General features: G+C 45.6%; 1 protein-coding gene across 4 annotated transcripts in view; it reads left to right on the forward strand.

Moving 5' to 3' along the window:
• hdac9b (histone deacetylase 9b) overlaps positions 1 to 14,766 on the forward strand; it is a 79,826-nt gene that overhangs the window by 50,159 nt on the left and 14,901 nt on the right. For all 4 annotated transcript variants that reach the window (XM_017682502.2, XM_017682499.2, XM_037537031.1 and 1 more), the window contains 6 exons: positions 120 to 349; positions 1,321 to 1,471; positions 2,465 to 2,588; positions 3,349 to 3,470; positions 11,881 to 12,012; positions 13,188 to 13,303. In XM_017682502.2, coding sequence (XP_017537991.1) covers positions 120 to 349; positions 1,321 to 1,471; positions 2,465 to 2,588; positions 3,349 to 3,470; positions 11,881 to 12,012; positions 13,188 to 13,303 — 875 coding nt within the window. The remainder of the gene's footprint in view (positions 1 to 119; positions 350 to 1,320; positions 1,472 to 2,464; positions 2,589 to 3,348; positions 3,471 to 11,880; positions 12,013 to 13,187; positions 13,304 to 14,766) is intronic.

Here is a 14,766-nt window from a genome sequence, read left to right on the forward strand (position 1 = left end):
TGGTTACAGGGCTTATTTGCATATTTCAGGCCTTGCTTATTCTACTGCTATCGTGATGATGTTTATTCAGTGATGCCAACAAACATCCCTCTGTGTCTCTCTGCGTTACTGTCTCTCAGTGGACGTGAAGCCGGACGTCCCTCTGGCTCTGGAGCCGGTGTCTCCGCTGGACCTGCGGACGGACGGGAGGATGCTGGACCCGAGCGTGTGGGAGCGGCAGCTGCAGCAGGAGCTGCTCCTCATCCAGAAGCAGCAGCAGATCCAGAAAGAGCTGCTCATAAACGAGTTCCAGAAGCAGCACGAGAACCTGCTCCGCCAGCACCAGGCCCAGCTGCAGGAGCATCTGAAGGTCAGGAGAACACTGACACGTTCTGTTCGACGCAGATTAGGGAGGGTTGTGGTGACGCTGCTTTTAAAGGAGATCCTCGGCGTTTTTTACCCTGATCTCTGCCCGGTGTACCTGTAGTGGACAGTCGATCACCACAGACAGTGATTTCAGTGTTTCTCTGAACTCAGAACAGATCAGAAAACCCACTAAACTCGCTATAATAGAAGCCAATGGGCAGACGCTGAACTCTGTGACTAAACGTGTCAGACAAGGGACTCTATAAGCGCTTATTACGTTATCTGTGCATGTTATTAATAACAGTTATTTCCCATATGGAAAAAAAATATATATTCCAAATGTATTCATCAGCGGCCAAAAATCGTCTTTAAAATGTGTTGATTTGTGTTTTTTATTATATTTTTCCAGTTGTATGTCTTATGTAACAAGATATCACATCATAACTGCATTTTCAGAGTATCAGCACCTACAGCCCTCGCCTCTGTCCTGCTAAAGGACCATTAGATCAGATTTAACATGAAGAGGCTGGAACACACTCACGTCTGACGGTATCGGACAGTGAAGAGCATCAGACAGGATTCTGGCTGTTTTCATACGTTTTCTAATGGATCTATAAACCTATTTACACCCGTTTATTATTGTCTAGGTGTAATATTTCCCTAAACAAATGAATATTAAAATATATTTGGCTAATATGGCAAAATATCCGGGACGTTTTAGTGCTTGGACCGGTCCGCGATGTATCTGACGTGCGTATACACAAAAATAAACGTCCACATTTTTTCCCCCTATGTGGCTTGAAGTCTGTAAATACACTCACGTCCAGCACTGCACGCTCATTCGCGGTTCAGGCCACGCCCACTTTGGGTATGTAATTTAAAAGAAGGCACCCAGAAGGGTATCATTCAGGAATGGGAATCCTTTAATTAAGACCATGCAGTGTTTAGGTGTGTAATATGTGGTGGGTTTCCCAGCTGCAGCAGGAGCTTCAGGCGATGAAGCAGCGTCAGGAGCAGCTGGAGAAGGAGAGGAAGCTGGAGCAGCAAAACCAGGAGAGGGAACTGGAGAGGAATCGCCGCCAGCAACAGGCCCTCATCCTCAGGAGCAAAGAGCGGGCCAGAGAGAGTAAGGACCACCGCTACGCACATGCTGCCTCTGTCCATTTCGCTGTCCTTTTTCACGATGAATGCACCAATAGATTATACCGGAAATGCCTTTGCCGCATGTTTTTCTCTGGACAGGGCGGATACAGTAGCACACATATGATACCTTGCACTTAAGAGCATGACAGATTATAGAAAAACTCATTTTAGAGCCACTAAGAATCTTCGTTCTGCTGCGCTACCGTCACCGTCCAGCAGGGGGAGACATTTATTCGTCTTACATAACCTCAGAGGCCCTCAAACCCTGAAATCTGGAATGCGTGTTGCTCCTTTTTCTGCCCGGAGTTTGTGGAGAGGACATTGTGCATTTTAAGCATAATTCTTGGCACCTTAAGGTGATTTTTCTGCACGTACGTCCGTTAGAAGTGATTCTAATGTTGGTGTTAGTGCTAAAAATAGCCATAGAAGGGGGTCAACGCTGCAAGTATTACAACTTCTATGCAGCCCTTTACTACTTTAGTTACCTAGTAAACATGGTGCTATTGGGAAAAACAGGCTAAAGGTTTGAAAGAAGCGGCTTTTCGTTTGTATCATGATTTTCAAGGGCTTTGAAGGGCTGCCGTGACATACCCTCCGTTAGAGCTGTCTCTAATGGAAGGCCCACCATATCGTTGATCTAACTGGTCAGCACAGGAAAAAAAAGCATGTGTGGTTGGTTAGTGTTGTGGGTAACACCTCTGCCATCTATCCTGTAGACTGGGGTTCAATCCCCCACCTGGGTAACCACCCTACACTATACCAATAAGAGTCCTTGGGCAAGACTCCCAACACCACCTTCACCTCCCTGTGTAAAATGATCAAACTGTAAGTCGCTCTGGATCAGAGCGTCAGCCGAAAGCCGTAAATGTAAACGTAGTGAGCGAAAGCAGAGGCGGCCCAATGTGAACCCCTTTAGGTCGGTATGTGTTCCGACAGTATTAATGCGGTGTGACTGACCGACCCTGTGGTGTGACAGGTGCAGTGGCCAGCACGGAAGTTAAACAGAAGCTCCAGGAGTTCCTGTTGAATAAATCCACAAAGGAATCCATCCCCAACGGATCCTGCCACGCCCTCTCCCACAGCTCCAAACTCTGGCTCACGTAAGAAGAACCTACAGTCACTGTTTATGAGTGAAACGGTCTTCACAGTGGTGGTGATGGGAACCAGGCGTTGCCATGACTACAACACAGATATAGACACTTTATTTACATTTACCATCCAGAACCACCAGAGAACCTACACGAGTCTTCTGAGCTTATATGGAATGTTGATGATGATGTTGAAAACAGTGGAAAATCTGGAATAATGAGTTTTCTTTGGGGACTATTTTGCCGCACAGCGCCCTGCATGTCTCCCTCCACCATGAATGGAGTTGAAGTTCTCTAAACTCTCATAAAACAGCGTCTCAGTCATCAGGCAGTGAATTCAGAACCAGCTCATGGAGGAACTTTTAGAGGGACGTCTGGTTCCCATCACCACCACTGTGACACCACAGTTTGACACCAGTTTCCATTTTAACCACTCGGCTATGCAGGAATTTTGAAAAGTGGGTGGAATTTCCATTTAATTGACTCTAATTGCACCATTTTATATAATGTATTGGACTATTTATATTGTGAATATAAAAGAGGAGCCTCACTTCATGTTGTGTGAACATGTTATGATGAATAGTCTGACAGAAATTGCTGTTATGCAAGAGCCAGAAGAGAAGCTGGCAGCATAAACGTCACATGAACAGCAGAGAACAATCTCGACTGCGGATGAACTTCAGTAACACGCCGTGTGAAATAGTTCAGCGCTGGCTTGTAAAGTGTGTCAGGCATTTCTCAGCGGCTCAGTCTGTGTCTCTTCTGCGCTCAGGGCGTCCCATCACACCTCTCTGGAGCAGAGTTCTCCTCCTCTGGGGGGAGTTTCGCCCTCCTACAGGTTCCCCCTGCCCCCCCTGCAGGACTACAGGGACGATTTCCCTCTGAGGAAGACAGGTAGGACCAAAACTCTGTGGGGGGGGGGGGGGGGGGGGGGGCTTGAGAAGATTGTGTCATATATGGTTCCCTTTTTAACAAGGTTCTATGTAGATCCACACACGTTCCATCAGTCTGAAGAACCATTTCACCATTCCAGCATACACCGAGTGTTCATGGTTATACATAAAACCATTATCTTTGCTAAAGAACCCATGGTTCTATATAGAAGAAGAACCACTTGCATGCTTAAATGGTTCTTCAGATTGATGAAAATGTGTTGTAGCACCCTTTGGAACATGGGTCTGGGTTCTGCTATAGGTGTCAAGCTTGGAACAACAGAGGAACCCTTTTTGGTGCAATGTAGAACCATCTAGAACGTATTCGCCATCAGTCTGAAGAATCATTTCACCATGCAAAGAACCATTTAAACATGCACGTGGTTCTTTGCGTGTTCATGGTTCTGTATAAAACCATTATTTTTACTGAAGAGCCCGTGGTTCTACATAGAACCATGAACACTCAAAGAACCACTTCCTTGCTTAAATGGTTCTTCGCATGGTGAAATGGTTCTGCAGACTGATGGAGAATGTGTTGTAGCACCCTTTGGAACATGGGTCTGGGTTCTGCTATTGGTGTCAAGATTGGGACAACAGAGGAACCCTTTTTGGTGCAATGTAGAACCATCTAGAACATATTCGCCATCAGTCTGAAGAATCATTTCACCATGCAAAGAACCATTTAAACATGCACTTTTTTTGAGTGTTCTATACTGTTCTGTATAGAACCAATGTCTTTCCTAAAGAACCCTTAAAGAACCATCTTTCGGATTGTGTGCTGTACGTATGTTTTATAGGACGCTGACAAAAATACTGTTGAAGCTGGTGAAAAGTCATAGCACAGGTTTCCACACCTATAAAACGTTCTTGCGTGCAATGACACATTTTCACCAGAGAGGTCTCCAAATCCCCAAATCTTACATAGTGCAGCTTTAATGTATTTACAAGGTATTCATTATTATTATTATTATTATTATTATTATTATATACATCAGTTATATGGAGGTCTGCTTATAATAATGTTTGTGTGGTTTATGTGCCAAAAATATTTTTCATGACCATTTCACAGCCTCTCTTTATGTCTTAGAAAAAAAAACAAACAAACAGGCTGTTTTGCTTCAGTGTGAGTGGGCGGGGCTAAACTGCTATAGGCTGTATAGATGGAAATGATTTTTTTGTGATATTTGCCAGTTCAAAACGGCCCATTTTTGTAGCTTAGTTTTCATATGTGGGTTTGAACTGGATCAGTTTTTAAATTTCTCAATTAAAATTTTATTTGACTACCAAATGAGGATTAGAATAAGTTTTTCCAAGATATAGGCCCTTTTAACGAAGACAGTGCTGTAATGACTTTGCCTTTAATATTGGTGCATTTCAAAAGAAGCACTCTTCATAACTTTAGAATTAATGTGCGGGGCCAAACTGCTGTAGGCTGAATGTGGCAAGGAGTTGTGACATCACAAAAACATTCGGTACAAACGAAGTTTCCCATAAATGGGCTGTACAGAGTGGCGGGTGAACGGTACTTTTGGGCAACTTTAGCCATGTTTACATGCCTTATAGGTTAATAAAGGTGAGGAAAGGTTGGTTTTTACCTCATATTGGCCCTTTAATGAAGTTAAACCATCGATGCTTGGGCCTCCTTGTTTGAGTGCTGTACCAAACTATCGCCTCCCATCCGACCCAGTTAAAGTCCTCTGTGTTTTAATGGAACTTTAATAGGAACTGACACTTAAACTGTGCTGACGGGGTAAATGCTCGGCCTCCAGGATGGATCCTTTTTTCCCAGAATCGACTCGTGAGGGGTGACGCGTACAAATTTGCGTTATTGTAGTGATTATATTCCTCTCAGTTCACAGCATCGCACTTTCCCCCCCCAGTCTAAAGCCCATCAGGCTGCCCGTAACTCCACCACAGTCCCTCCTGAGCCGTGAAAGGCTTTAATTATTTGGAGAACCCGATTTTTTTGGGGTTTGTTGACGCAGCGTTGGCGTCAGCCTCGTGGAAAGGCCGGCGGATCGTAGCTGCGCCGTGAGGTCACGGAAATGACACTGCATTCCTTCCCCTTTGTGTCTGAGTGAATTATGATGGTAAACAGTCGTACCTGCTGAACTGCTTTACCACATGGGCTGGCATGTTGTATATATACACACTTCAGAGATCAGCCGGTGGAGGTGTAATGCCGAACCGCAGACGTCGTCTGCTGAATGTAAACTAATCTGAGATAATTACGCAGGCCGGTCAGTTCAAATAAGCTTTGTGTAGACACATGAAAGAAGTGTGTTTATTGCTTTAGCGTTTGAACAGTAACTGCCAGCCTTTCCCCCAGACTCGCTCTGAATCTCGCAGTATACCCGCGTTAAAGGGCCCGTATCACGGAAAAACTCCTCTTCCTTTGAGTCCACCTAAATAACTCGACGTAGCTCGTAAAACGTGGTTGAAGTTTCAGTATAAACCCTGTCCAAGCAGAGTCCATGTCAGAAAGCTAAGCTGCTAAAGCAGCCCGTTGTTCTTGTGATGTCACAGAAACTAATTTACATATACCACTATTCGGCCTACGGCTGTTTACCCACAACTGAAGTTATAAAGAGAGTTGTAAGGAACGTCCGGAAGCCTCGGACTGCTTTTTAAATGAGGCGCCGCCAGTCAGAACAGAGCTCATTTACATATATCAGTCTTAAAGGCACAGTAACTACAACAGCACACTGTTTTCTTAAAGGGCCCATATCCTGGAAAACCAGTTCTTCATGGCTGTTATTGAAATGATGCATGGTTAAAGTTTGAAAAGTCCATACAGTCCATATATAAAAGCTAAGCTGCTAAAGCAGCCGATTGGTTTTGTGATGTCACAAAAACAGCTCATTTACATATACTCGGCAATTCGGACTATGGAAGTTTCGCCCTGCACATAAACACTGAAGTTATAGACAGTGTTCCAGGCCGGTCTTTTGAATGAGGCACAGCCAATCAGAACAGAGCTCATTTACATATTTAAAAATGAAGGGTGACTGTTTTTGGTTTATACATCCGCCTCCCACTGTTTCAGTTAGATTATAGTAGTTATTAAAGTGATTTTTCTTCCAAATTCACTTGAATAATTTGAGAAATGTTTGATGTCTTTCATTTTTAAGCACTTGAGCTGCAAGGCAAATCTAGCTAGCTCTTTCTTTTAGCACCCCCAACTCAAATCCGTGTCCGGAGTTTCCCTTCACAGAGATGTTGAGCTGTACTTTGGTTGAATTTCCCCCAAAAATCACAGCAAAAGAGCAGAAAAACAAGAAAACAAACGTCCTGTCTGACAGCATGGCCAACACTCAGCGCCTATCGGACTAGAATAGTCCTGGCTGGGGGGCATGTGATGTTTACGTGGGCATGGATAGCCCAGGTTAAGGAACGTGGGGGCAACAGCCTCTGCAGTTTTGACCCAGTTGCCAAACATGTGCAGCAGGTGCATCAGAGATGAGAAGGAATTGACACAGTGAGTCTTAAACTGCGGTGAGGGGGGGTGGAGGGGGGGTATTTTCAAAGCCTCTGGCCAAGAGTATTCCCGCCGTTGCTGCTACACTTATTCCTCTGTGGACACAAAAGGACATAATGTGTGCTCCAATGAGTGGAGAGGCTCGCAGTGAGGCGGCGGTGGGGTAATATGGTTCATAAAAGTGCAGCTGTTGCATCAGAGGGTTCGGATCCCTCGGGTGAGGCGCGGCTTTGTTTACCTTGCCTGATGAAAATGATGCAGGTGGGGGTTTAGAGTGAAGAGCGAGGTCCGGGTACGGTCAGAGGAACTGCACGGATCATAGGAAAGACCAAGTAAAGACTGTAAACAACAACAACCCATACAGAGTAACTGTACCGAGAAAATCCTTTACAGTGGTGGTGATGGGAACCAGGCGTCGCCATGACTTCAACACAGATATAGACACTTTATTTACCATCCAGAACCACCAGAGAACCTACACGAGTCTTCTGAGCTTATATGGAATGTTGATGATGGAAAACAGTGGAAAATCTGGAATAATGAGTTTTCTTTGGGGACTATTTTGCTGCACAGCGCCCTGCATGTCTCCCTCCACCATGAATCTTCTCTTCTGATGGAAGGATACATAATGTGCAGGGTGTTGTGAGGCAAATAGTTCCCACTGTTTTCCATCATCCACATTCCATATAAGCTCAGAAGACTCGTGGAGGTTCTCTGGTGGTTCTGGATGGTAAATAAAGTGTCTATATCTGTGTTGTAGTCATGGCGACGTCTGGTTCCCATCACCACCACTGTAAAGACGTCTGAACGTTTCACACCAAACCCTCTGAACTGCTCTGTTTACACCTCACGCACTAAGTTATGGAGGAATTTGGGGAAGTTGGTGGAATTCACGTTTACTTTGCATAATCAAGAGATGCTCAATACTGGTGTTTTGTCCATATCTCACAGCCCTGTTCTCCCCACCTGCCAAGCTGTGTTCTGAGAAAGGAACCGAGACGTCTGGTAACATAATAAATGTAGCGCTCAGCGCTGCGGAACCTCCGGCGGTGCTTTCGACTGCAATATCGTGATTGATTTATGGCCCATTAAACTCTGGCCTCATGCATATTCCTGTTTGGATTGGCTGCCGGCTCCAGGCGGTGGGTAAAGTCAGGCAGGTGTTGCGGTCCCCGTTCTCCCACAGTGTTTTCCTGTTGCATCACCACCCCCAGCCCCACTGCTGCGACCCCTGACAGCCCAGCCTCCAGCTCCGCGGTGATGGGGTGCTGTTCCCGCGGTGACGGCTTGTGATGTGGAGTAAAAATAGCAGGCAGTAAGAGCAGTAGTGGTGGTGGAGGGCGGGGGCAGGGGGGTGGGGGGTGCGCTCTGGACCCGTTCCATGTCTCCAGCAAGATTTACATCACATTATGCAGTAAAGCAAGGGCTGCTAATGCTAATGTCTGTCTAGCAGCCCAGCTCTATTGGAACCGGTGCTTTGCCAGAGTTGATTTGATTATTATTATTATTATTAGTAGTAGTAGTAGTAGTAGTAGTAGTAGTAGTAGTAGTAGTAGTAATAATAATAATAATAATAATAATAGTAATAATAATAATATCACTGAACTTGTTTGGGATTGCTTGGACTGTAATTGGAAGTGCAACCAAATGAAACTCCTCCCACTACAATCGAAACTCCTGCCAGTACAACCAAAACTCCTCCCAGTATAACCAAAACCCTTCCTGGTACAGCTGAAACCCCTCCCAGTACAACCAAAACTCCTCCCAGTACAACCAAAACTCCTCCCAGTATAACCAAAACCCTTCCTGGTACAGCTGAAACCCCTCCCAGTACAACCAAAACTCCTCCCAGTAGAACCAAAACCCTTCCTGGTACAGCTGAAACCCCTCCCAGTACAACCAAAACTCCTCCCAGTACAACCAAAACTCCTCCCAGTAGAACCGAAACCCCTCCCCATGCAGTGCGTCACTGGACTGTCTGTGAGGAAGATGACCATGGACGTCCTTGGTTGGGGACGAAACGGACAGACTGCAGATGAAGAGGCTGAACAGATAAACAGTTGGTAGCTGGTTGCCGTGTAACAAGCAGATTTGCATATTCCGTCCCACACAGCAATCAGATCTCAGTCTGACTAAGCAGAGACGCGTTTGCATGTAAATGCATGTGGCTAAAATCTCATCAGGATACAGTCCAGATGACCAGCACGTGACGTGACCGGGTGTAAACGGGCCAACAGGTGAACATGGACAGCGTTAGGACATCAGAAATTAGCGTGGCATGTCGTCAGAGCTCAGTGTAGGGATGGCATGGAAGGCTTGGCCGTCGGTGTGAATAACGGGGCTGTTTATTTTCACTCACTGTACTGTGGGACTGTGGGAGTTCACTATTCTGAAGCACTGCAGTGTGGGTGGAGGAGAATGAGTCTCCTCTGACTCAGCCTTACTGCTCCCCAGCCTTGTGACACAGTTACTTACTACACAACAACAGATTACTCACAGCACATTACTCACAGCAGCACACTCAAAACACACTGTTTTTAAAGTTACATAAACCTCCTGTTGCTGATCCTTTAGAATGTTTCATAACTGTGTTTACAGTAGGTTTCAATAATACACACCGGTCAGGCCTAACATTCTGACCACCTCCTCGTTTCTACGCTCACTGTCCACTTTATCAGCTCCACTTACTGTATAGCTGCACTCTGTAGTTCTACAGTTACAGACTGTAGTCCATCTGTTTCTCTGATACTCTGTTACCCTGTTCTTCAGTGGTCAGGACCCCCATGGACCCTCACAGAGCAGGTACTGTTTGGGTGGTCATTCTCAGCACTGCAGTAACACTGGTGGTGGTGTGTTAGTGTGTGTTGCGCTGGTGCGACCCTTCGTTTTCTATGGGGGGAAAATCCAGGTGGTTGCTGTGTTATTCAGAGTAGTTGCTGTGGAATCCCAGGTGATTGGAAACGTATTGGTAGGCTGTTGCTATGGTATCCCAGGTAGTCGCCAAGGTGTTGACAGGTCATTGCTATGTTGTGCCATGTGGTTAATAAGGTGTTGCTGGGTTGTTGCTGTGGTATCCCGGGTGGTTGCCATGGCGTTGCTATGCCGTTGCTATGGTATCCCGGGTGGTTGCTAATATACGCGTCTGTATGTGTGCTAATATGTGTGTATGAGGTGAGGGTCAGTGTGATAGAAGTCCTTTGTGAACTAATTTTCTCACAGGTCCGCCCTTCGTGCCCTAGCGGGGAGAAATCATGAGATAAATTTGAATAAACGCTGCACGGAAATCAGCGCCAAAACCATAAATGCCCCGTTTTCATAAAGTTCTGCACTTCTAGCTCAGAATCTGAGGCCTGTGAAAATGGCCCAAACAAAAAAAGAGCACAGACTAATAATCCAGGAAATAGGCAGCGTCTCAGGCCAACGTAATCACAGCTATGGATTGCTATTTTTTGTTTTTGTTGTTTTTTGTTTAGCACCAAAATATCCCCCAAACTTTGAGCCCTGTTTTTGTATTAGTTTAACTGCTACTGTACTGGACTGTGGTCAGGTCAGGTAGCGGACCTTCTCCCTGCTAGTTGCTCTGTCTAATTTGCTCCAGATGATAGAAGCTCAGTTCCAATCCTGTCTCATTTAATCTCCCACAGCAGGCCGGGAGGAGCTGGTGTGCTGTGATGTATTTAGCATCAAAGAGCTCCAAGTTGACGGATTCTTTTCTGCTTCCATTTAGCAAACGCGTCCTGTGATCTTGCCGTTGTCATGATTACAGCAGAGCAGAGCCACAGACGCGTCAGACCTTTGTCTTGCGTTTTCCTGTAAAATTAAGACTACATGACGTGATTTGGGCTGTGTTCCAATCCAGAGGGGACAGGACTTCATTTCTAAAGGTGTTGACCCTTTCATCAAGCTCATTGGAGGAACAGTGGGATAAAATTAGATCGTCAACTTTCAATCCACACCACATTTGTGTTTGGAAGTCGATATTTTATTGTGATTTATACAGCAGTGAGTTCCAGCCATGTGAGCTGATTGGTTCAGCTGCGTTGTAACTGCTGTTATTTCACCAGAACATCACAAACACTGTATCACTCCGCTGAGATGCTGTTGCTAAGCAACGACTCTGACAGCTGTAGGAGACGCTCGAGCCACCTGAACGTTTTTACTTCTGACTTTGCCACAAACAGAAAACGGACGCTGTTAAGATCACATCTGACCGACAGCCGATTTGGTCCGACTCTGAAGACGAGACGACACTAAATTCCCAAACTGTCGTCTCCACTGAGCAGCTTTTCAGTCGGCAGCTGTGACAGAAGAACAGCTGAACAACCTGGAATCAGCCAGAAATGAACCCAACACCATTCGCCAAACTAAACGGGCTGTAAGAAGCTTCACAGACCGGCTGGAACAAAACAACATTAATACTGATCTGGACAAACTGACCAAACTGAGCTGAACCTGATATTGGGTCAGTTTTACGGCTCAGTCTGATTTGGTCCGACTCTGAAGATCAGACACGTCTGGCGAATGGTGTTGGGTTCATTTCTGGCTGATTCCAGGTTGTTCAGCTGTTCTTCTGTCACAGCTGCCGACTGAAAAGCTGCTCAGTGGAGACGACGGTTTGGGAATTTAGTGTAAGGAGCTGGAGAACGAACTGCCGGCTGAGCGGCGAGTGGGCGGAGCTCGTTACTCTGACGTAGCAACGAGCTGCTCGTTAAGGAGCTATAATTAGGAGGAAGGAACTGAACATTAAAACATATTAAAGCCGCGTTCACGGCCAGTTTATTCATTTCTTACTGTATTTATTTACCTGCTGTATTAAAGCAGTGGAAGAATTGAGTTGCTATAAAATTGTAAAGCATGATGATAATAATAAACGCCTGGTCTGTGTTCTCCACAGCCTCTGAGCCTAATCTGAAGGTGCGCTCCAGGTTGAAGCAGAAGGTGGCGGAGAGGAGGAGCAGCCCCCTCCTGCGGAGGAAAGAGGGGAGCGTCATGACGCCTTTCAAGAAGAGAGCCCTGGAGCTGCTGGGTAAGAGATGCATGATCATATCCCGCAGTTCAGCCGACGGTCAGCAGGAGGAGGGAAATACAGGTTAGATATAATGAACCTGCTGATGTTAATAAGGAAGCCCCTTTATTTCTATGGGGAAAATTCATGGTGAGATAAATGCACGTAGGACAAAACAGGACACCAATACAAACCATTTGGCTTTTCGGTCAAATTTCCCGTTCCACCTTAAATGGTGCAGCAAGTGCAGCCTGTACAGCTGCCAGAGTGGAATTGCTGCTCCATTTAAGGTGGAACGGAAAAGTTGACCAGATAGCTGGCGAGTAACTTCAACCTTGTAGAAGTTTCAGCTCCACGACCGCGGGACCAGTTCTAGAAAGCAGCGTTGACGTTTGTCTGCGTATCGTTTGGTAATTTTTTCTATTTTTCACGATTATTTCAAGCCGCCGTTAGTCTGCATATCGTTTCTCGAGAGTTCTTTAGGAAAGAACATGGTTCTATGTGCATTCATGAACACTCAAGGGTTCTTTGCATCATGATTCTTCAGACTGATGGAGAATCTCCATCAATATGCTATAGATGGTTCTAGATAACCCTTTTTATAAAGGGTTCTACATAGCACCCAAGGGTTGTTCTACTGTTACAAGCTCAAGAGGAACCCTTTTGGGTGCCATGTGAAACCATTTTCGAAAAAGGTTCTGTGTAAAACCATCTACAGCACATTCTTCTTCAAGGGGTCTTTAGTGAAGAAAATAGCTCTATGTAGAACCATGAACAGTCAAAGAACCCTTTGCATGAAAAGTGTTCTTGTATCATGAAGGCATTCTTCAGATTGGTGGAGAATGTGCTGTAGATGGTTCTATACAGCACCAAAGTGGGTTCTTCTGTTGTTATGGCGTTCAGCTTCTAACCCTTTTTGGTGCTGTGTAGGATCCTTCATGAAAAAGTTCTATATAGAACCATCTACAGGACATTCTCCATCAAGCTGAACTCCGAGAACCCTTTAATCATGTGAAGGGTTTTGAGGGTTCGTGGTTCTATGTAGAATCGGTTTTCTTTATGAAAGACCCCGGGAAGAACCATCTTTTTTAAGAGTGTAGGCTAAACCTATTTAACCCATAATGTTTAAATATACAAACAGCATTAGAACCGAAATAATGACGGTGATTGTTCTAAGTCTGACTTTCTTCGTCCAGAGTCCAGCAGCAGCAGCAGCGCCCCAGGCTCAGGCCCCAGCTCCCCCAACGGAGCCTCCAGCGCCCTGGGGACTGAAAACGGACCATCATCTCTACCAACCACCACCAGGACTGAGGTACCAAAACTTGGCGTCTGAAGTTGCTTCTTGAGTTTTAGCAGTAGAGTTACGAGGCCAATGTAGCTCAGCAAAGGGGGCTTCTGTCCACCACTTCCCATACAGGAATCTAATATATGGCACATATACATAACGTTATGACCACCTCCTCGTTTCTACGATCTACTGACCGTTTAGTTCCCCTCTGTAGTTCTACAGTTACAGACTGTAGTCCATCTGTTTCTCTGATACTCTGTTACCCTGTTCTTCAGTGGTCAGGACCCCCGTGGACCCTCACAGAGCAGGTACTGTTTGGGTGGTGGATCATTCTCAGCACTGCAGTAACACTGACGTGGTGGTGGTGCGAGTGGATCAGACACAGCAGCGCTGCTGGAGTTTTTAAACACTGCGTCCACTCACTGTCCACTCTATTAGACACTCCTACCTTGTCGGTCCACCTTGTAGATGTAAAGTCAGAGACGACAGCTCATCTGCTGCTGCACAGTTTGTGTTGGTCATCCTCTAGTCCTTCATCAGTGGTCACAGGACGCTGCCCACAGGACGCCGTTGGCTGGATATTTTTGGTTGGTGGACGATTCTCAGTCCAGCAGCGAGGCTCTATCCAGCTTATATTTGTCACCTATTGACATATAAGTGACATACATGGCAACCTTTTTGAAATGGGCTATTTCAGCCTATGGAGACAAATATTTAAGCATATATGACTGAAAACATTGCATATGGCATGTTACTCTGGTATGTTATATAATATAATCGTTTTTATCAGTATGCTCCCCAACGCCATCATAATTAATATAATAGCTACACAATCACATTACAAGCTGTGCAATAAAATCATTAAAACGTGAAATAAATTGAAATATTGTTCCCTGACGCGTTAAAATGATTCACTCCCAATTACACCATCACTGGGACTGACTCAACCAGACATGCGATCCATTTGTAATGCGTATGTGACCGATATTTGATACTTGCATATAATTTAAACTATATGCCTGACTCTTTATGATATATATTCGAATCTGGCCATGTATTAGATTTTTATGGGGATTAGTCACCTCAGCTGTGCCGCGTTACGCAGTAATCTCTGGCTTTTGTGGGTTCTGGCTTGTACTGTTATCCATAATTATGGGCTAAAGTACATTAGCCTGGCTAAAAACAGTAGCAGCCGCCTCGAAGCCTGAATTTTGTCCATATTTTGTGCTGCTTTAGCCTCGTGGCTGCAGCGTAAAGGCTTTTCTGTCAATAACCTGCTTTGCTTTCAGAAACATTCCCAATAGCCATGATAATAGCACATATTTGGGGGCAGTCGGGGGCTGGAGGTCAGGGAGCTGGCCCTGTGACCGGAAGGTCGCCGGTTCGATCCCCAGAGCCAACAGTCCATGACTGAGGTGTCCTTGAGCAAGACACCTAACCCCCAACTGCTCCCCGGGCGCTGCGGATAGGGCTGCCCACCGCTCTGG

This window comes from Pygocentrus nattereri, chromosome 3, assembly GCF_015220715.1.
Source record: "Pygocentrus nattereri isolate fPygNat1 chromosome 3, fPygNat1.pri, whole genome shotgun sequence".
Classification (NCBI taxonomy): Eukaryota; Metazoa; Chordata; class Actinopteri; order Characiformes; family Serrasalmidae; genus Pygocentrus; species Pygocentrus nattereri.